Source organism: Cyclopterus lumpus, chromosome 3, assembly GCF_009769545.1.
Source record: "Cyclopterus lumpus isolate fCycLum1 chromosome 3, fCycLum1.pri, whole genome shotgun sequence".
Classification (NCBI taxonomy): domain Eukaryota; kingdom Metazoa; phylum Chordata; class Actinopteri; order Perciformes; family Cyclopteridae; genus Cyclopterus; species Cyclopterus lumpus.
The window spans coordinates 28,938,552-28,960,620 of NC_046968.1; the positions used below are offsets into that span (position 1 = coordinate 28,938,552).

Sequence of the window (22,069 nt, forward strand, 5' to 3'; positions counted from 1 at the left end):
TGTAAACAGATTTATATTCTGTATGTTAACTTGCTGTTGCTCCCAGAGTGCCTGTTTTATTGTTCTGATAACATTACTTTAAAATAAAAGCATGCAATACACTAGTTTTTAATTCATTCTTGAATTTTGCGCATAATGCGATTAATCACAGAAAAATAATTCATTTAATCGATTAAATGTTTTCATCTTTTCCCAGCACTAATATATATATATATATATATATATATATATATATATATATATATATATATACATTTTATTAATTATAATAATAAATGATATATGTATTATATGAGTCTGAAAGGAACCATTCTGGCAAACAAACTACATTGTATAGTATATATGTAATAAGATATAATTATATTATATAAATATATTTATATATTTATTTTTTCTTTATATATATTTTTGTATATATATATATATATATTATATAATATGATTTTTAACTATATATATATATATATAAATATATATATATATATGTATATATATATAAATGTTAATATATTATATAATAAATATGTAATATCATGAATATATTTATATATATATATACCAGATTTTTTAACATGGCACTTGTCATGTTGTGTGTTATGGACCACTTTTGTCTGACACAGACAGACAGACAGGTCGCAGCGTCACAGACAGACAGGCAGACAGACAGGTCGCAGCGTCACAGACAGACAGGCAGACAGACAGGTCGCAGCGTCACAGCCCTGTGTGTCGGTCGGGACCTAGCGTTAGCTGCGGTGTAAGCTGCGGGGGAGAGGCGGTTCTTGAAGGCGTGGAAACCCACTTGACGTTACCGATAACGGGATATCGATCCCAAGTGATCGGTGCCGATGAAACGACCCGTCTCGTGTGGACCCGGAGGAGAAGAAGAGACTTTTACAGGTGAGCGAGCTCCTTTGAATCCAAGCTGACGTGAGAACGTGTAGCTACAAGCTAGCGCTCGAGAGTTAGCTGACGCTAGCTAGCTGACTTAAACAGGAGCAGTTGATGAACACATACAGCCAGCAACAACAACAACAACAACAACAACAACAACAGCAGCAGCAGCGTTCCCCGGTGCTCGTGTGGTGTCTGTTCATGTTGTACCGGTGACGTTTATCTGTGGCTGCAACATGACACGTCCAGTTAGCTCGCTAGCTAGCTGCTAACCGCCCAATCATGTTGGAGTCCTCCCTTTATGTAGGTGTATTAACCCCATAGAGTAAATATATATATATATATATATATATATATATATATATATATATATATATATATATATATATATATACAAATAGTGAGTCAATGTATATGTATTAACACCATAGTGTAAATAAATATACATTAATTCACTATATATATATATATTTATATAGTTATTTGTTAAACAGATTGGTTCCTTTCAGAATCATATGATGAATATGTCATATAGTTATATAATAAATATCCCATACATATCTATCTATATTTATGTATATATTAGTATATATCAAACTATAACATGTTGTTAGGCAGAATGGTTTCTTTGACTCATAATAAATATATCTTATTGTAGGGGACTAAGGAACGAATACACGGAGGCATTTAAGAGAAGGGGCGTAACCCTGGTGACGAGGGGTGTTAAAGGACACCAGGAAGTAAATGTCAACACAGGTGTTGGGAAGAGAAATAAACGGTGACAGCCAAAGGGAATACCAGACTCCTCATTTCTTTCCACACACCTATAATATAATAAATCTTAACATATATGTATATAGAAATGTCATATAATAATAATATAATAAATATATCATGTATATTCATGTGTTCAGCCTGATCAGAGAGGCGGTCTGCAGGAATCTGTCAGCTGGAGCCCAACATGTCAGTGATAGACGTGATGTGTGTTTAACAGGCCTGTTGATCCGTAACGCTGGTTTTCTCTTTTAGTCACACGGTTCTTCAGATACAACCGGAAGGACCCACCAGAGCCCGGATGTGTGGACTAACGTCTTGAAGAGGACTTTGTAGAGGGAGACGGACCCGAACGGAGCCGAGCGACACCGAGCGGGTCCGAGTGAGCGAAGCGTTTTTAACGGAGTTGTCTGGAGGAAACGTTTCTGTGAGCTCGTGAAGATGTCTAAAGTCCAACAGCTGAGATGTTTAGTCAACCAGCGACTAACTGCGGCTGCGCAAGAGATCTTTGGGCTGTTTGAAAGAACGATAGCAGAGTACGAGGAGGAACTTTGTAGTTCCAGAGAGGAGAACGAGCGACACCGGAAACGACTGGACGCTGTGTTCAACCCGGAAGTCCGGTTACACAGAGCAGGTTGGTCCTTTGTTTCTTTATCGCTTTAAACTTCATGTACTGAGGTAGAGTTACAGGTACTGTACTGCAGTACTTAAACACGGTCATGCCACTGAAGTGCTAATCGAATTTTATTCAAGGTATAGTCGGAAAAGATGTGTTTTTAGTTTCCGGTGGAAGGTGTAGAGACTTTCTGCTGTCCTGATGTCAGTAGGGAGCTCATTCCACCAATGAGGAGCCAGGACAGCAAACAGTCTTGATTTTGTCGAGTGATTAGCTCGCAGTGATGGAGTCACAAGTCGATTGGTAGATGCCGAGTAAACGGGCTGGGGTGTACGGTTTGACCATGTCCTGGATGTAGACGGGTCCCGATCTGTTCGCAGCACGATACGCAGGAACCAATGTTTTGAAGCGGATGCGGGCAGCCACTGGTAACCAGTGAAGGGAGCGGAGTAGTGTGGGTGAATTTAGGTTGAAGACCAGTCAAGCTGCTGCATTCTGGATGAGCTGCAGAGGTCGGATGGCCTTAGCAGGTAGACCTGCCAGGAGGGAGTTACAGTAGTCTAGGTGTGAGATGACCAGAGCCTGGACCAGGACCTGGACCAGAACCTGTGCCGCCTTCTGAGTGAGAAGAGGTCGTATTCTCCTGATGTTGTACAGCATGTACCTACAGGAGCGTGTTGTTGCGGTGATGTTGGCAGTCAGGGAGAGTTGACTGACAGGTGTCACACCGAGGTTCCTGGCAGTCGGAGTCGGAGCCAACAGAGAGTTGTTGAAGGTGATAGTCAGGTGGTGGGTGGGAGAGCCTTTTCCTGGAAGGAAGAGAAGTTCAGTCTTGTTAATTTTCAGGTGGTGTGCGGACATCCACTGAGAGATGCTAGTTAGACAGGCAGAGATTCGTGCTGCTACCTTTGTTTCAGATTGGGGAAACGAGAGTATCAATTGGGTGTCATCAGCGTAGCTGTGGTATGTGAAGCCATGAGAGAGAATGACAGAGCCGAGAGAGTTGGTGTACAGAGCGAAGAGAAGAGGACCAAGGACTGAGCCCTGAGGGACCCCAGTAGTGAGAGGACAAGGCTCAGACACAGATTTTCTCCAGGTTACCCGGTAAGTGTATTGTTGAGGTAGGATGAGAAGAGTGAGAGTGCGGTGCCTGAGATACCAGGTCCTGGAGGGAGGACATGAGGATCTGGTGGTTCACTGTGTCAAAGGCATCAGAAAGGTCTAGAAGGATAAGAACAGATGAGAGAGAGGCTGCTCTAGCAGCGTGAAGCTGCTCAGAGACAGCAAGGAGGGCAGTCTCTGTTGAGTTGGCAGCCTTGAATCCAGACTGGTGAGGGTCAAGAAGGTTGTTACTGTGGAGAAAGGAGGAGACTTGGTTGAAGATGGCTCACTCAAGAATTTTGGAAAGAGATGGAAGAAGTTGTTGACTTCAGACAGGTTGAGGGTGGGTTTCTTCAGGAGAGGGTTGACTCCGCCTCCTTGAAAGAGTTAGGGAAACAGCCAGTTGAGAGGGAGGTGTTAATAAGATGGGTGAGAAAGGTAAGAAGGTCGGGAGCAACAGCCTGGAGAATGTGAGATGGGATGGGGTCAAGGGGGCAGGTGGTCGGGCGGAGGGGGGTCAAGGAGGTTGGAAAAAATAGAGAAGAGTTTTTTGGGGTTAGAGAAAGAAGATTGATTTTTGGTTTGGTAGAACAAGCTTTTGGCTGCCGAGATAGATGCAGAGAAGGAAGTGAGAAGGAAGTGAGAAGAGAGTGATAGGCGAGCAGGTTTAGATTTTTGCCATTTCCTTTCCGTTGCTCGTAAGGTGGCTCTCAGAGCACCGAGTGAGACAGCCACAGAGCCGGAGAGGACTTGCGAACCGGTCGTGTCTTAAAAGGTCAGAGAGAATCAAGAGATGAAGACAGAGTAGAGAGGAGAGTGTCTGTGGCAGAGTTAGGATGCATGAGTGAGAAGGAGTCAGTTGAAGGGAGTGCTGAGAGAACAAAGAAGGCCAGAGAGGAGTGTGAGAGGGTGAGACGGACAGATGCAAAGTCTGTTGATGTGGGCAGCTGTCACTTCCAAAGAGTGAGAGAGAGTAAGAGATGAAGAAGTGGTCAGAGACATGAAGTGGAGTTACAGTGAGGTTAGATGTGGAGCAGTTTCTGGTGAACATATAGTCAAGGTGGTTGCCAGCTTTCTGATTAGAAGGAGAAGGACTGAGAGAGAGAGCAGAGGAAGACAGTAAGAGTAGCAGGTCACATGACTTCTCTGTCTGGATGTTAAAGTCGCCCAGAAGGATGAGAGGGTACGTTTTCTGGGAAGTTTGATAGGAGAACGTCTAGTTCTTCCAAGAAGTCTCCCAAGGAGCCAGGTGGACGGTAGAGAACAACAATGGTTAGTTGAACCGGATGAGTAACCGTCACTGCATGAAACTCAAAAGACAGTGGGGTGAATAATGAAAGTGGGTAGAGAGAAAAACACCATTTGGGTGAGATGAGTAGAGAGAAGAGTGTCGCCCAGAAGGATGAGCGGGGGGCCGTTTTCTGGGAAGTTCGACAGGAGGACGTCTAGTTCTTCCAAGAAGTCTCCCAAGGAGCCAGGTGGACGGTAGAGAACAACAATGGTTAGTTGAACCGGATGAGTAACCGTCACTGCATGAAACTCAAAAGACAGTGGGGTAAAAATTGGAAGCGGGTAGAGAGAAAAACACCATTTGGGTGAGATGAGTAGACCTGAACCACCACCCCGACCAGAGGGTCTGGATGTGTGGCTGAAGGAGAAGGCCAAGGAGAGAGCAGCAGGGGTAGGTGGGTTGTCTGGTGTGATCCAAGTCTCAGTGAGAGCCAGGTAGTCAAGCGATTGATTGATAGCGAAGCCAGAGAAGAAGTCTGCCTTGCGGTTAGCTGACTGACAGTTCCAGAGGCCCTCTGTGTCGAGATATTGGGTGTGTGTAGAACGGGTGGGAAAGATAACAGAAGAGGGATTTCGGTATATGTGTGAACGAGTCGGAGGCCTTTCGTATCTACAAGTTGATATACGCACAGATATGGCAAGTAAACACATACTCAGTGCAGTTTTACTCGGCTATCCCGGAATACTCCTAGGTCTTTATCCACCAAGTCTTGACTCCAACCAAAAACTCCTAGGTCTTTATCCTCCAAGTCCTGACTCCAACCAAAGACTCCTAGGTCTTTATCCTCCGAGTCTTGACTACAACGAAAGACTCCTAGGTCTTTATCCTCCGAGTCTTGACTCCAACGAAAGACTTCTAGGTCTTTATCCTCCCGAGTCTTGACTCCAACGAAAGACTCCTAGGTCTTTATCCTCCGAGTCTTGACTTCAACGAAAGACTTCTAGGTCTTTATCCTCCCGAGTCTTGACTCCAACGAAAGACTCCTAGGTCTTTATCCTCCGAGTCTTGACTCCAAGGAAAGACTCCTAGGTCTTTATCCTCCGAGTCTTGACTCCAACAAAAGACTCCTAGGTCTTTATCCTCTGAGTCTGACTCCAAGGAAAGACTCCTAGGTCTTTATCCTCAGAGTCTTGACTCCAACCAAAGACTCCTAGGTCTTTAAGACTCCTAGGTCTTTATCCTCCGAGTCTTCATACGACGAGTATCCACTGACGCTAAAGCTGACGCTGAAGGACGCTACCTGGTTATGCACCCGAGTTGACGATAATTAGCTACAGCTGTGTCGGCCACTCCCCCAGACGTTCGTTAGTTTAATGGCCAGCAATCGAGACGTGGGCTCAGAACAATTGTTGATCTTTCCTTTAATCAGTGGAGGTCAATGTTGACATGAATCTCTACTTCCTGCCAAAGCTGAATTAAGGATAGGATCAGACAGTACAGACTAGCACTCTAGTAGCTCCAATACAGAAAATACAATAGTACTCTAGCAGATAAGCTTATTTAAAGAAGGTATATAGCCAGGATCCAAGTGGTCCAGTAGCCTCACAGGTAGAGATGCACACTGAAAAGGTACATATTGTACTAACTACTGTACTACATCTCAAAGGTACATATTGTACTTGTTACTGTACATCTTAGATGTACATATTGTACTTTATATTGTTCTATGCCTCAGAGGTATATATTGTACTAACTACTGTACTACAGCTTAGAGGTGTTAGAATCGTCTGCATGGGAAGAGCCTTTGAAAGAATTCATCCGACAACTTCTCTCGTTCTGGTAGATTCATTTCTCTGATCACACTCAAAGTACAAGCTGTGATTGCAATCACAATGGAGTCTCGACAACTCTTACTTTCAAACCGGAAACCCCGGCCTTTTCATACGCAGATTTCATCACAGGTTCGTATACATCATCCTAACTTCTAATTGGTGCTGAACTATCGAGGAAGGGGATAATTCCATCTCCTCCTCTCTCTTCACAGAACTGAGCCCTACAATGCCAGTCCACGTCTTTGTTAGACTATTCAATGACATATGGGTGTGTTGTGAGAAGGCGCTATCTATTCTCGAGAAGCAGACATTCCCAGACACAAATCTCATCTTCTATTTGTTATTTTGAACTGGAGTAGCCTGACAAAAGCATAACATTATAACAATATATAAGCATTTATGTTATCAGAGGTACATATTGTACTTTGTACTGTACTACATCTCTCAGGCTCTTGGATTTGTGCTCAAACTGTATTCATGTACTCAGATTTAGTTCTTCTTGCTCAGATCTTCTGCTCTCCAGCTTTAGGCTGCGTTTGCTTTTACTGGAACGTCCCTGATGGAGGACTGGTTCCTCCTCTTCTGCAGCCCAAGGCTTTATTATATTGTTCTTTATCAATAAAAGAACAATTATTGACAGCGGCAGCTTTTTATTTAGAGGTCATGCTTCTCTCATTCACAACTAATTCACTGCTTTTTCAGTGATGAACCTCTTGAAAAATAAAGAGTTTAATATGAGATTCATAAGACGTATTAATGTATTTTATTATTCACCAGAGGACCCAGAACCCCCCCACATTAAAGAAGACCAGGAGGACCCAGATCCCCAGCACATTAAAGAGGACCCAGAGCCCCCCTACATTGAAGAGGAACAGGAGGACCCAGAGCCCCCCCACATTAAAGAGGAACAGGAGGACCCAGAGCCCCCCCACATTAAAGAGGAACAGGAGGAACTCTGGACCAGTCAGGAGGGAGAGCAGCTTCAAGGGCTGGAGGAGGCTGCTCTCAAGTTCTCATTCACTGTAAAGAGTGAAGATGATGAAGAGGAAGCTCAGTCTTCTCAGCTTCATCAAAGACAAACTGAACACATGGAAACAGAAGCTGATGGAGCGGATTGTGGAGGACCAGAACCAGACAGGAAATTAGATCCAGAAAGACATCCAGGACCAGATACTGATGAGACTGAGGACAGAGATGATCGGGAGGAGACTGAGGACAGTGCTGATTGGGAGGAGACTCAGGAACCTCAGTCAGATGTGAACCCTCAAAACAAAGAAGTACCTGTAAGTGATGTGAACTGTAGTACTGGAAATACATCAATCAGCTCTCCTGAATGTGCTGGAAGCTCTGACCACAAGGGACATCTGGAGAAACCCACTAGCTCCAAAACAGGAGAGAAACCATTTCAATGCTCACTTTGTGACAAAAGATTTGGATTCAATAAGACTCTAAAGAGACACATGTTTGTCCACACAGGAGAGAAACCATTTAGTTGTTCGGTGTGTAGTAAAACATTTACACAAAAGGGAAAGCTGAACGCTCACATGACTGTCCACACAGGAGAGAAACCATTTAGGTGTTCAGTGTGTAGTAAAACATTTACACAAAAGGGAAAGCTGAACGCTCACATGAATGTCCACACAGGAGAGAAACTATTTCAATGCTCACTTTGTGACAAAAGATTTGGATTAAGTTTTATTCTAAAGAGACACATGACTGTCCACACAGGGGAGAAACCATTTAGTTGTTCGGTGTGTAGTAAAACATTTACACAAAAGGGAAAGCTCAACGCTCACATGACTGTCCACACTGGAGAGAAACCATTTAGTTGTTCGGTGTGTAGTAAAACATTTACACAAAAGGGATACCTGAACACTCACATGACTGTCCACACAGGAGAGAAACCATTTAGTTGTTCGGTGTGTAGTAAAACATTTACACAAAAGGGAAAGCTCAACGCTCACATGACTGTCCACACAGAAGAGAAACCATTTAGTTGTTCAGTTTGTGATGAAACATTTTCACATAAGCACAATCTGAAACAACATTTAATTATCCACACTAGAGAAACTAATTAGTCGTGGAGTTTCTCAACAAGATTCTCTTTTCTCGGTTATTCCAAAAATTGTAAATGTATTTATGAGAGTCTCTGAAATAAACATGGTTAAACACTTAAAAACTGTCAGGCTGATACAAACTCCAACATAAATCTATTCAGCTGAGATTAAGCTTCACATCAATTTATATTCTTTGACGTCAGTTTCTCTGGTATCGTCTTATGTTTCATGTGTTATGTGTTGTCATGTAAATATGAATTTAAATGGTTTTCCATTGTCAAAGTATTTCATGTCCTCTATGCAGCACTGTGGTTTGAGCTGAATTCTCATCGGTGATGAAACTGAGGAACATGTGTAACCTTCTTTCTCTTCAGCAACGTTTCTCTTCAGTTTAAACTCAATACTTCCTTCATTTAGTTTTACTGTAGAAACTGACATTTTGTTCCATAACTGAAGAATGACTGAATTGAGACCAGAATTGTGGTTAATTGTCTCCATCCTTCTTTCTTCTTCAACATCATCCTCTACTGATCTCCTCTCTTTGACATTTAGGGATTCCTTTGTTTTCAGACGTGAATATTTAACCTTTTGTTGACTGAACGTTCTCTCTTTGATTCTCTAGTGTTGTAACAGCTGTTCAAGTAATCTGTTGTTGTTTTCTTGGTGGCTCACAAACATTTGGAAAGTTCAGACAATGTTTCCACCAAAATGACTTCAGTTCATTGTTCCTCTGTATTTGCCCCAGAGTTTATCACACCTTTATCCCTTATTGTAATTCATCTGTAACATCAATTACATTTCTTTCATACCAGTCTTCCTCATGTTTCAATATTGATTGTATTTGCTCCTTTGTTTGTAAACATACTGCTCTCTTTGCACTGCTGGTCGGATGCTAACCGACATTTCGTTGCCTCAGTACCTGTGCAATGACAATAAAGTTGAATCTGAATCTGAATGTGCAGGTGGAACCTTAGCTCCTCCCATCAGTGTATGAGCGCTATACAAGAACAGAAAACACTCCATAAACTTTCATTGCTATGCAGATGATACTCAATTATATCTATCGTTCAAACCAGAGGAGACCAACCAGCTCGCTAAAATTCAAGAATGTCTTAAAGACATAAAAACATGGATGACCTGTAACTTCCTGATGTTAAACTCAGACCAAACTGAAGTTATTTTACTGGCCCTGAACACCTCAGACATCAATTATCTGGCGATGTGGTTTCTGTAGATGGCATTGCCCTGGCATCCAACACCACTGTAATTAATCTCTAGTTATCTTTGACCAAGACTTGTCCTTTAACTCCCACGATTACTGCAACTCCTTATTATCAGGCTGCTCTAATAAGTCTCTTAAGTCCCTCCAGTTGATCCAGAATGCTGCAGCTTGTGTTATCACAAAAACTAACAAAAGAGATCACATGACTCCTGTATTAGCTGCTCTGCACTGGCTAAAATTCTTCTCCTTACATACAAAGCCTTGATTGGTGATGCACCATCATATCTTAAGGAGCTTGTAGTACCATGTTGCCCCACTAGAGAGCTGCACTCATTGTGGGGCTACTCATGGTTCTTAGAGTCCTAAAAAGTAGGATGGGAGCCAGAGCCTTCAGTTATCAAGCTCCTCTTTTATGGAACCAGCTTCCACTTTCAGTCCGGGAGGCAGACACAGTCACCTCATTCAAGAATAGACTTAAGACTTTCCTCTTTAATAGTGCTTATAGTTAGGGCTGAATCAGGTTTGCCCTGGTCGAGCCCCTTGATATGCTGCTATAGGCTTATAGGCTGCTGGGGGATGTTTTAGGATACACTGAGCACCTCTCTCTCCTTATGGATGAATTTACATCTCTCCATTGCACCTTATTAACTCTGCTTCCTCCCCGGAGTCGTTGTGACTTCACGTCTCATAGGGTCCATTGGACCTGGAGGTGTCTGATGCTGGTGAGCCGGCCTCCCGCGTAGGCCCTGCTGATGCCCCGCCCCCCCTCCTCTCTACCTCCTTCTGTTTCATGGATTGGAGGTCCATTCATACATTGTCATATTCATGTAATGTGTTTATGTAACTTTGTAAATGCTGTTCATCTGTACACATGACATCTATTGCTTCTGTCCATCCTGGGAGAGGGATCCTTCTCTGTTGCTCTCCTGAAGGTTTCTTCTCTTTTTTCCCTGTCAAAGGTTATTTTTGGGGAGTTTTTCCTGATTCGATGTGAGGTCAAAGTTCAGGGATGTCGTATGTGTACAGATTGTAAAGCCCTCTGAGGGGAGTTTGGGATTTGTGATATTGGGCTATACAAAATAAACTGAATTGAAACTGAATTGAATTGAATGAACACATGAACCATGAACAAATGAACAATGAACACATGAACAATGAACACATGAACACAAGAACACATGAACAAATGAACCATGAACACATGAACAATGAACACATGAACAAATGAACAATGAACACATGAACAATGAACAAATGAACACATGAACACATGAACAATGAACACATGAACAATGAACATGTGAACAATGAACATGTGAACAATGAACACATGAACAAATTAACAATGAACACATGAACAATGAACACATGAACACATGAACAATGAACACATAAACAATGAACACATGAACACATGAACCATGAACACATGAACAATGAACACATGAACAATGAACACATGAACACATGAACAATAAACACATGAACACATGAACACTGAACACATGAACACATGAACCATGAACACATGAACAATGGACACATGAACAATGAACACATGAACACGTGAACACATGAACCATGAATACATGAACAATGAACACATGAACAATGAACACATGAACACATGAACCATGAACACATGAACAATGGACACATGAACAATGAACAATGAACACATGAACAATGAACACATGAACAATGAACACATGAACAATAAACACATGAACAATGAACACATGAACACATGAACAATGAACACATGAACAATGAACACATGAACAATAAACACATGAACAATGAACACATGAACAATGAACACATGAACAATAAACACATGAACACATGAACAATGAACACATGAACAATAAGCACATTAACAATGAACACATGAACAATGAACACATGAACACATGAACCAATGAACACATGAACAAATGAACAATGAACACATGAACACATGAACACATGAACAATGAACACATGAACAAATGAACCAATTAACACATGAACAAATGAACAATGAACACATGAACAATGAACACATGAACAAATGAACAATGAACACATGAACAATGAACACATGAACAATGAACACATGAACAATGAACACATGAACAAATGAACAATGAACACATGAACACATGAACACATGAACAATGAACACATGAACAATGAACACAAGTGGACTGCAGGCGGGTTCCTGCAGAGGAAGAGGTCTGAGGAGCGTCGTATGAGCCTCAAGACGCTCCTTCGATTTGTATGAAACGGAGCGGACTACAAAGATGGCGGCGGGGTCAGTGTAACTGCTTTATGTTTTCAGAGGCTTTACAGACTAAAAGTCCAGCTGTGTTTTTTTTTGTAAACAGATTTATATTCTGTATGTTAACTTGCTGTTGCTCCCAGAGTGCCTGTTTTATTGTTCTGATAACATTACTTTAAAATAAAAGCATGCAATACACTAGTTTTTAATTCATTCTTGAATTTTGCGCATAATGCGATTAATCACAGAAAAATAATTCATTTAATCGATTAAATGTTTTCATCTTTTCCCAGCACTAATATATATATATATATATATATATATATATATATATATATATATATATATATATATATATATATATATATATATATATACATTATATTAATTATATTAATAAATGATATATGTATTATATGAGTCTGAAAGGAACCATTCTGGCAAACAAACTACATTGTATAGTATATATGTAATAAGATATAATTATATTATATGAATATATTTATATATTTATTTTTTCTTTATATATATTTTTGTATATATATATATATATATTATATAATATGATTTTTAACTATATATATACATATATATATAAATATATATATATATGTATATATATATAAATGTTAATATATTATATAATAAATATGTAATATCATGAATATATTTATATATATATATACCAGATTTTTTAACATGGCACTTGTCATGTTGTGTGTTATGGACCACTTTTGTCTGACACAGACAGACAGACAGGTCGCAGCGTCACAGACAGACAGGCAGACAGACAGGTCGCAGCGTCACAGCCCTGTGTGTCGGTCGGGACCTAGCGTTAGCTGCGGTGTAAGCTGCGGGGGAGAGGCGGTTCTTGAAGGCGTGGAAACCCACTTGACGTTACCGATAACGGGATATCGATCCCAAGTGATCGGTGCCGATGAAACGACCCGTCTCGTGTGGACCCGGAGGAGAAGAAGAGACTTTTACAGGTGAGCGAGCTCCTTTGAATCCAAGCTGACGTGAGAACGTGTAGCTACAAGCTAGCGCTCGAGAGTTAGCTGACGCTAGCTAGCTGACTTAAACAGGAGCAGTTGATGAACACATACAGCCAGCAACAACAACAACAACAACAACAACAACAACAACAACAGCAACAGCGTTCCCCGGTGCTCGTGTGGTGTCTGTTCATGTTGTACCGGTGACGTTTATCTGTGGCTGCAACATGACACGTCCAGTTAGCTCGCTAGCTAGCTGCTAACCGCCCAATCATGTTGGAGTCCTCCCTTTATGTAGGTGTATTAACCCCATAGAGTAAATATATATATATATATATTTACTCTATGGGGTTAATACACCTACATATATATATATACAAATAGTGAGTCAATGTATATGTATTAACACCATAGTGTAAATAAATATACATTAATTCACTATATATATATATATATATATATATATATTTATATAGTTATTTGTTAAACAGATTGGTTCCTTTCAGAATCATATGATGAATATGTCATATAGTTATATAATAAATATCCCATACATATCTATCTATATTTATGTATGTATTAGTATATATCAAACTATAACATGTTGTTAGGCAGAATGGTTTCTTTGACTCATAATAAATATATCTTATTGTAGGGGACTAAGGAACGAATACACGGAGGCATTTAAGAGAAGGGGCGTAACCCTGGTGACGAGGGGTGTTAAAGGACACCAGGAAGTAAATGTCAACACAGGTGTTGGGAAGAGAAATAAACGGTGACAGCCAAAGGGAATACCAGACTCCTCATTTCTTTCCACACACCTATAATATAATAAATCTTAACATATATGTATATAGAAATGTCATATAAAACTAATATAATAAATATATCATGTATATTCATGTGTTCAGCCTGATCAGAGAGGCGGTCTGCAGGAATCTGTCAGCTGGAGCCCAACATGTCAGTGATAGACGTGATGTGTGTTTAACAGGCCTGTTGATCCGTAACGCTGGTTTTCTCTTTTAGTCACACGGTTCTTCAGATACAACCGGAAGGACCCACCAGAGCCCGGATGTGTGGACTAACGTCTTGAAGAGGACTTTGTAGAGGGAGACGGACCCGAACGGAGCCGAGCGACACCGAGCGGGTCCGAGTGAGCGAAGCGTTTTTAACGGAGTTGTCTGGAGGAAACGTTTCTGTGAGCTCGTGAAGATGTCTAAAGTCCAACAGCTGAGATGTTTAGTCAACCAGCGACTAACTGCGGCTGCGCAAGAGATCTTTGGTCTGTTTGAAAGAACGATAGCAGAGTACGAGGAGGAACTTTGTAGTTCCAGAGAGGAGAACGAGCGACACCAGAAACGACTGGACGCCGTGTTCAACCCGGAAGTCCGGTTACACAGAGCAGGTTGGTCCTTTGTTTCTTTATCGCTTTAAACTTCATGTACTGAGGTAGAGTTACAGGTACTGTACTGCAGTACTTAAACACGGTCATGCCACTGAAGTGCTAATCGAATTTTATTCAAGGTATAGTCGGAAAAGATGTGTCTTTAGTTTCCGGTGGAAGGTGTAGAGACTTTCTGCTGTCCTAATGTCAGTAGGGAGCTCATTCCACCAATGAGGAGCCAGGACAGCAAACAGTCTTGATTTTGTCGAGTGATTAGCTCGCAGTGATGGAGTCACAAGTCGATTGGTAGATGCCGAGTAAACGGGCTGGGGTGTACGGTTTGACCATGTCCTGGATGTAGACGGGTCCCGATCTGTTCGCAGCACGATACGCAGGAACCAATGTTTTGAAGCGGATGCGGGCAGCCACTGGTAACCAGTGAAGGGAGCGGAGTAGTGTGGGTGAATTTAGGTTGAAGACCAGTCAAGCTGCTGCATTCTGGATGAGCTGCAGAGGTCGGATGGCCTTAGCAGGTAGACCTGCCAGGAGGGAGTTACAGTAGTCTAGGTGTGAGATGACCAGAGCCTGGACCAGAACCTGTGCCGCCTTCTGAGTGAGAAGGGGTCGTATTCTCCTGATGTTGTACAGCATGTACCTACAGGAGCGTGTTGTTGCGGTGATGTTGGCAGTCAGGGAGAGTTGACTGACAGGTGTCACACCGAGGTTCCTGGCAGTCGGAGTCGGAGCCAACAGAGAGTTGTTGAAGGTGATAGTCAGGTGGTGGGTGGGAGAGCCTTTTCCTGGAAGGAAGAGAAGTTCAGTCTTGTTAATTTTCAGGTGGTGTGCGGACATCCACTGAGAGATGCTAGTTAGACAGGCAGAGATTCGTGCTGCTACCTTTGTTTCAGATTGGGGAAACGAGAGTATCAATTGGGTGTCATCAGCGTAGCTGTGGTATGTGAAGCCATGAGAGAGAATGACAGAGCCGAGAGAGTTGGTGTACAGAGCGAAGAGAAGAGGACCAAGGACTGAGCCCTGAGGGACCCCAGTAGTGAGAGGACAAGGCTCAGACACAGATTTTCTCCAGGTTACCCGGTAAGTGTATTGTTGAGGTAGGATGAGAAGAGTGAGAGTGCGGTGCCTGAGATACCAGGTCCTGGAGGGAGGACATGAGGATCTGGTGGTTCACTGTGTCAAAGGCATCAGAAAGGTCTAGAAGGATAAGAACAGATGAGAGAGAGGCTGCTCTAGCAGCGTGAAGCTGCTCAGAGACAGCAAGGAGGGCAGTCTCTGTTGAGTTGGCAGCCTTGAATCCAGACTGGTGAGGGTCAAGAAGGTTGTTACTGTGGAGAAAGGAGAAGACTTGGTTGAAGATGGCTCACTCAAGAATTTTGGAAAGAGATGGAAGAAGTTGTTGACTTCAGACAGGTTGAGGGTGGGTTTCTTCAGGAGAGGGTTGACTCTGCCTCCTTCAGAGAGTTAGGGAAACAGCCAGTTGAGAGGGAGGTGTTAATAAGATGGGTGAGAAAGGTAAGAAGGTCGGGAGCAACAGCCTGGAGAATGTGAGATGGGATGGGGTCAAGGGGGCAGGTGGTCGGGCGGAGGGGGGTCAAGGAGGTTGGAAAAAATAGAGAAGAGTTTTTTGGGGTTAGAGAAAGAAGATTGATTTTTGGTTTGGTAGAACAAGCTTTTGGCTGCCGAGATAGAGGCAGAGAAGAGAGTGATAGGCGAGCAGGTTTAGATTTTTGCCATTTCCTTTCCTTCGCTCGTAAGGTGGCTCTCAGAGCACCGAGTGACACAACAACAGAGCCGGAGAGGACTTGCGAACCGGTCGTGTCTTAAAAGGTCAGAGAGAATCAAGAGATGAAGACAGAGTAGAGAGGAGAGTGTCTGTGGCAGAGTTAGGATGCATGAGTGAGAAGGAGTCAGTTGAAGGGAGTGCTGAGAGAACAAAGAAGGCCAGAGAGGAGTGTGAGAGGGTGAGACGGACAGATGCAAAGTCTGTTGATGTGGGCAGTTGTCACTTCCAAAGAGTGAGAGAGAGTAAGAGATGAAGAAGTGGTCAGAGACATGAAGTGGAGTTACAGTGAGGTTAGATGTGGAGCAGTTTCTGGTGAACATATAGTCAAGGTGGTTGCCAGCTTTCTGATTAGAAGGAGAAGGACTGAGAGAGAGAGCAAAGGAAGACAGTAAGAGTAGCAGGTCACATGACTTCTCTGTCTGGATGTTAAAGTCGCCCAGAAGGATGAGAGGGTACGTTTTCTGGGAAGTTTGATAGGAGAACGTCTAGTTCTTCCAAGAAGTCTCCCAAGGAGCCAGGTGGACGGTAGAGAACAACAATGGTTAGTTGAACCGGATGAGTAACCGTCACTGCATGAAACTCAAAAGACAGGGTGAGATGAGTAGACCTGAACCACCACCCCGACCAGAGGGTCTGGATGTGTGGCTGAAGGAGAAGGCCAAGGAGAGAGCAGCAGGGGTAGGTGGGTTGTCTGGTGTGATCCAAGTCTCAGTGAGAGCCAGGAAGTCAAGCGATCAATTGATAGCGAAGCCAGAGAAGAAGTCTGCCTTGCGGTTAGCTGACTGACAGTTCCAGAGGCCCTCTGTGTCGAGATATTGGGTGTGTGTAGAACGGGTGGGAAAGATAACAGAAGAGGGATTTTGGTATAAGTATGAACGAGTCGGAGGCCTTTCGTATCTACAAGTTGATATACGCACAGATATGGCAAGTAAACACATACTCAGTGCAGTTTTACTCGGCTACCCCCGAAGACTCCTAGGTCTTTATCCTCTGAGTCTTGACTCCAACCAAAGACTCCTAGGTCTTTATCCTCTGAGTCTTGACTCCAACGAAAGACTCCTAGGTCTTTATCCTCTGAGTCTTGACTCCAAGGAAAGACTCCTAGGTCTTTATCCTCAGAGTCTTGACTCCAACCAAAGACTCCTAGGTCTTTAAGACTCCTAGGTCTTTATCCTCCGAGTCTTCATACGACGAGTATCCACTGACGCTAAAGCTGACGCTGAAGGACGCTACCTGGTTATGCACCCGAGTTGACGATAATTAGCTACAGCTGTGTCGGCCACTCCCCCAGACGTTCGTTAGTTTAATGGCCAGCAATCGAGACGTGGGCTCAGAACAATTGTTGATCTTTCCTTTAATCAGTGGAGGTCAATGTTGACATGAATCTCTACTTCCTGCCAAAGCTGAATTAAGGATAGGATCAGACAGTACAGACTAGCACTCTAGTAGCTCCAATACAGCAAATACAATAGTACTCTAGCAGATAAGCTTATTTAAAGAAGGTATATAGCCAGGATCCAAGTGGTCCAGTAGCCTCACAGGTAGAGATGCACACTGAAAAGGTACATATTGTACTAACTACTGTACTACATCTCAAATGTACATATTGTACTTGTTACTGTACATCTTAGATGTACATATTGTACTTTATATTGTTCTATGCCTCAGAGGTATATATTGTACTAACTACTGTACTACAGCTTAGAGGTGTTAGAATCGTCTGCATGGGAAGAGCCTTTGAAAGAATTCAGCCGACAACTTCTCTCGTTCTGGTAGATTCATTTCTCTGATCACACTCAAAGTACAAGCTGTGATTGCAATCACAATGGAGTCTCGACAACTCTTACTTTCAAACCGGAAACCCCGGCCTTTTCATACGCAGATTTCATCACAGGTTTGTATACATCATCCTAACTTCTAATTGGTGCTGAACTATCGAGGAAGGGGATAATTCCATCTCCTCCTCTCTCTTCACAGAACTGAGCCCTACAATGCCAGTCCACGTCTTGGTTAGACTATTCAATGACATATGGGTGTGTTGTGAGAAGGCGCTATCTATTCTCTAGAAGCAGACATTCCCAGACACAAATCTCATCTTCTATTTGTTATTTTGAACTGGAGTAGCCTGACAAAAGCATAACATTATAACAATATATAAGCATTTATGTTATCAGAGGTACATATTGTACTTTGTACTGTACTACATCTCTCAGGCTCTTGGATTTGTGCTCAAACTGTATTCATGTACTCAGATTTAGTTCTTCTTGCTCAGATCTTCTGCTCTCCAGCTTCAGGCTGCGTTTGCTTCACTGGAACGTCCCTGATGGAGGACTGGTTCCTCCTCTTCTGCAGCCCAAGGCTTTATTATATTGTTCTTTATCAATAAAAGGACGATTAATGACAGCGGCAGCTTTTTATTTAGAGGTCATGCTTCTCTCATTCACAACTAATTCACTGCTTTTTCAGTGATGAACCTCTTGAAAAATAAAGAGTTTAATATGAGATTCATAAGACGTATTAATGTATTTTATTATTCATCAGAGGACCCAGAACCCCCCCACATTAAAGAAGACCAGGAGGACCCAGATCCCCAGCACATTAAAGAGGACCCAGAGCCCCCCTACATTAAAGAGGAAATGGAGGACCCAGAGCCCTCCCACATTAAAGAGGAACAGGAGGACCCAGAGCCCCCCCACATTAAAGAGGAACAGGAGGAACTCTGGACCAGTCAGGAGGGAGAGCAGCTTCAAGGGCTGGAGGAGGCTGGTATCAAGTTATCATTCACTGTAAAGAGTGAAGATGATGAAGAGGAAGCTCAGTCCTCTCAGCTTCATCAAAGACAAACTGAACACATGGAAACAGAAGCTGATGGAGCGGATTGTGGAGGACCAGAACCAGACAGGAAATTAGATCCAGAAAGACATCCAGGACCAGATACTGATGAGACTGAGGACAGTGCTGATTGGGAGGAGACTGAGGAACCTCAGTCTGATGTTAACCATCAAAACAAAGAAGTACATGTAAGTGATGTGAACTGTAGTACTGGAAATACATCAATCAGCTCTCCTGAATGTGCTGGAAGCTCTGACCACAAGGGACATCTGGAGAAACCCACTAGCTCCAAAACAGGAGAGAAACCATTTCAATGCTCACTTTGTGACAAAAGATTTGGATTCAATAAGTATCTAAAGAGACACATGACTGTCCACACAGGAGAGAAACCATTTAGTTGTTCGGTGTGTAGTAAAACATTTACACAAAAGGGAAAGCTGAACGCTCACATGACTATCCACACAGGAGAGAAACCATTTAGTTGTTCGGTGTGTAGTAAAACATTTACACAAAAGGGAAAGCTGAACGCTCACATGACTGTCCACACAGGAGAGAAACCATTTAGTTGTTCCGTGTGTAGTAAAACATTTACAGAAAAGGGAAACCTGAAAATGCACATGCCTGTCCACACAGGAGAGAAACCATTTCAATGCTCACTTTGTGACAAAAGATTTGTATTCAATAAGTATCTAAAGGGACACATGACTGTCCACACAGGAGAGAAACCATTTAGTTGTTCGGTGTGTAGTAAAACATTTACACAAAAGGGAAAGCTGAACGCTCACATGACTGTCCACACAGGAGAAAAACCATTTAGTTGTTCAGTGTGTAGTAAAACATTTACAGAAAAGGGAAAGCTCAACGCTCACATGACTGTCCACACAGGAGAGAAACCATTTAGTTGTTCGGTGTGTAGTAAAACATTTACAGAAAAGGGAAACCTGAAAGTTCACATGACTGTCCACACAGGAGAGAAACCATTTAGTTGTTCGGTGTGTAGTAAAACATTCACACAAAAGGGAAAGCTGAACGCTCACATGACTGTTCACACAGGAGTGAAACCATTTAGTTCAGTGTGTCGTAAAACATTTACAGAAAAGGGAAAGCTGAACGCTCACATGACTGTCCACACAGGAGAGAAACCATTTAGTTGTTCAGTTTGTAGTAAAACATTTAAAAAGAAGGGAAAGCTGAAAGTTCACATGAATGTCCACACAGGAGAGAAACCATTTCAATGCTCACTTTGTGACAAAAGATTTGGATTAAGTTTTATTCTAAAGAGACACATGACTGTCCACACAGGAGAGAAACCATTTAGTTGTTCGGTGTGTAGTAAAACATTTACACAAAAGGGACACCTGAAGATCCACATGACTGTCCACACAGGAGAGAAACCATTTAGTTGTTCAGTGTGTAGTAAAACATTTACAAAAAATGGAAACCTGAAAGTTCACATGATTGTCCACACAGGAGAGAAACCATTTAGTTGTTCGGTGTGTAGTAAAACATTTACACAAAAGGGAAAGCTCAACGCTCACATGACTGTCCACACAGAAGAGAAACCATTTAGTTGTTCAGTTTGTGATAAAACATTTTCACATAAGCACAATCTGAAACAACATTTAATTATCCACACTAGAGAAACTAATTAGTCGTGGAGTTTCTCAACAAGATTCTCTTTTCTCGGTTATTCCAAAAATCACAAGTGTAGTTATGAGAGTCTCTGAAATAAACATGGTTAAACACTTAAAAACTGTCAGGCTGATACAGACTCCAACATAAATCTATTCAGCTGAGATTAAGCTTCACATCAATTTATATTCTTTGACGTCAGTTTCTCTGGTATCGTCTTATGTTTCATGTGTTATGTGTTGTCACGTATATATGAATTTAAATGGTTTTCCATTGTCAAAGTATTTCATGTCCTCTATGCAGCACTGTGGTTTGAGCTGAATTCTCATCGGTGATGAAACTGAGGAACATTTGTAACCTTCTTTCTCTTCAGCAACGTTTCTCTTCAGTTTAAACTCAATACTTCCTTCATTTAGTTTTACTGTAGAAACTGACATTTTGTTCCATAACTGAAGAATGACTGAATTGAGACCAGAATTGTGGTTAATTGTCTCCATCCTTCTTTCTTCTTCAACATCATCCTCTACTGATCTCCTCTCTTTGACATTTAGGGATTCCTTTGTTTTCAGACGTGAATATTTAACCTTTTGTTGACTGAACGTTCTCTCTTTGATTCTCTAGTGTTGTAACAGCTGTTCAAGTAATCTGTTGTTGTTGTTTTCTTGGTGGCTCACAAACATTTGGAAAGTTCAGACAATGTTTCCACCAAAATGACTTCAGTTCATTGTTCCTCTGTATTTGCCCCAGAGTTTATCACACCTTTATCCCTTATTGTAATTCATCTGTAACATCAATTACATTTCTTTCATACCAGTCTTCCTCATGTTTCAATATTGATTGTATTTGCTCCTTTGTTTGTAAACATACTGCTCTCTTTGCACTGCTGGTCGGATGCTAACCGACATTTCGTTGCCTCAGTACCTGTGCAATGACAATAAAGTTTAATCTGAATCTGAATGTGCAGGTGGAACCTTAGCTCCTCCCATCAGTGTATGAGCGCTATACAAGAACAGAAAACACTCCATAAACTTTCATTGCTATGCAGATGATACTCAATTATATCTATCGATCAAACCAGAGGAGACCAACCAGCTCACTAAAATTCAAGAATGTCTTAAAGACATAAAACATGGATGACCTGCAACTTCCTGATGTTAAACTCAGACCAAACTGAAGTTATTTTACTGGCCCTGAACACCTCAGAGATCAATTATCTGGTGATGTGGTTTCTGTAGATGGCATTGCCCTGGCATCCAACACCACTGTAAAGAATCTCTAGTTATCTTTGACCAAGACTTGTCCTTTAACTCCCACGATTACTGCAACTCCTTATTATCAGGCTGCTCTAATAAGTCTCTTAAATCCCTCCAGTTAATCCAGAATGCTGCAGCTCGTGTACTCACAAAAACTAAGAAAAGAGATCACATGACTCCTGTAT

The 22,069-nt window shown here is 42.0% G+C and overlaps 2 protein-coding genes and 1 long non-coding RNA gene across 5 annotated transcripts; all 3 read left to right on the top strand.

The window, feature by feature from the left end:
• Nucleotides 1-673: 673 nt before the first annotated feature.
• LOC117728871 lies at nt 674-7,302 on the top strand. The gene is made up of 3 exons (XR_004609263.1): nt 674-897; nt 1,921-2,299; nt 7,286-7,302. It is a non-coding gene; the product is annotated as an uncharacterized LOC117728871 (long non-coding RNA).
• A 54-nt stretch (nt 7,303-7,356) lies between these two features.
• On the top strand, nt 7,357-9,457 carry LOC117728862 (gastrula zinc finger protein XlCGF8.2DB-like; the record flags this gene model as incomplete). The annotated part of the gene is made up of 1 exon (XM_034529791.1): nt 7,357-9,457. A coding segment is annotated over one exon (1,167 nt), but the record flags the coding sequence as incomplete, so codon positions are not given.
• A 3,285-nt stretch (nt 9,458-12,742) lies between these two features.
• Nucleotides 12,743-21,588, top strand: LOC117728820 (gastrula zinc finger protein XlCGF57.1-like). Of its 3 annotated transcripts, XM_034529722.1 has the most exons (4): nt 12,745-12,976; nt 14,009-14,387; nt 18,709-19,946; nt 20,280-21,588. In XM_034529722.1, exons 2-4 carry the CDS (start codon nt 14,195-14,197, stop codon nt 20,649-20,651), a joined length of 1,803 nt encoding a protein of 600 aa, XP_034385613.1. In that variant the 5' UTR covers nt 12,745-12,976; nt 14,009-14,194; the 3' UTR covers nt 20,652-21,588. The 3 variants fall into 3 exon arrangements, with proteins under 3 accessions (XP_034385611.1, XP_034385612.1, XP_034385613.1); XM_034529720.1 differs by having other exon boundaries at nt 12,743-12,976; nt 18,709-21,588; XM_034529721.1 differs by lacking the exon at nt 14,009-14,387 and adding an exon at nt 14,820-14,821 and having other exon boundaries at nt 12,743-12,976; nt 18,846-21,588.
• The last annotated feature ends 481 nt before the right edge of the window (nt 21,589-22,069 follow it).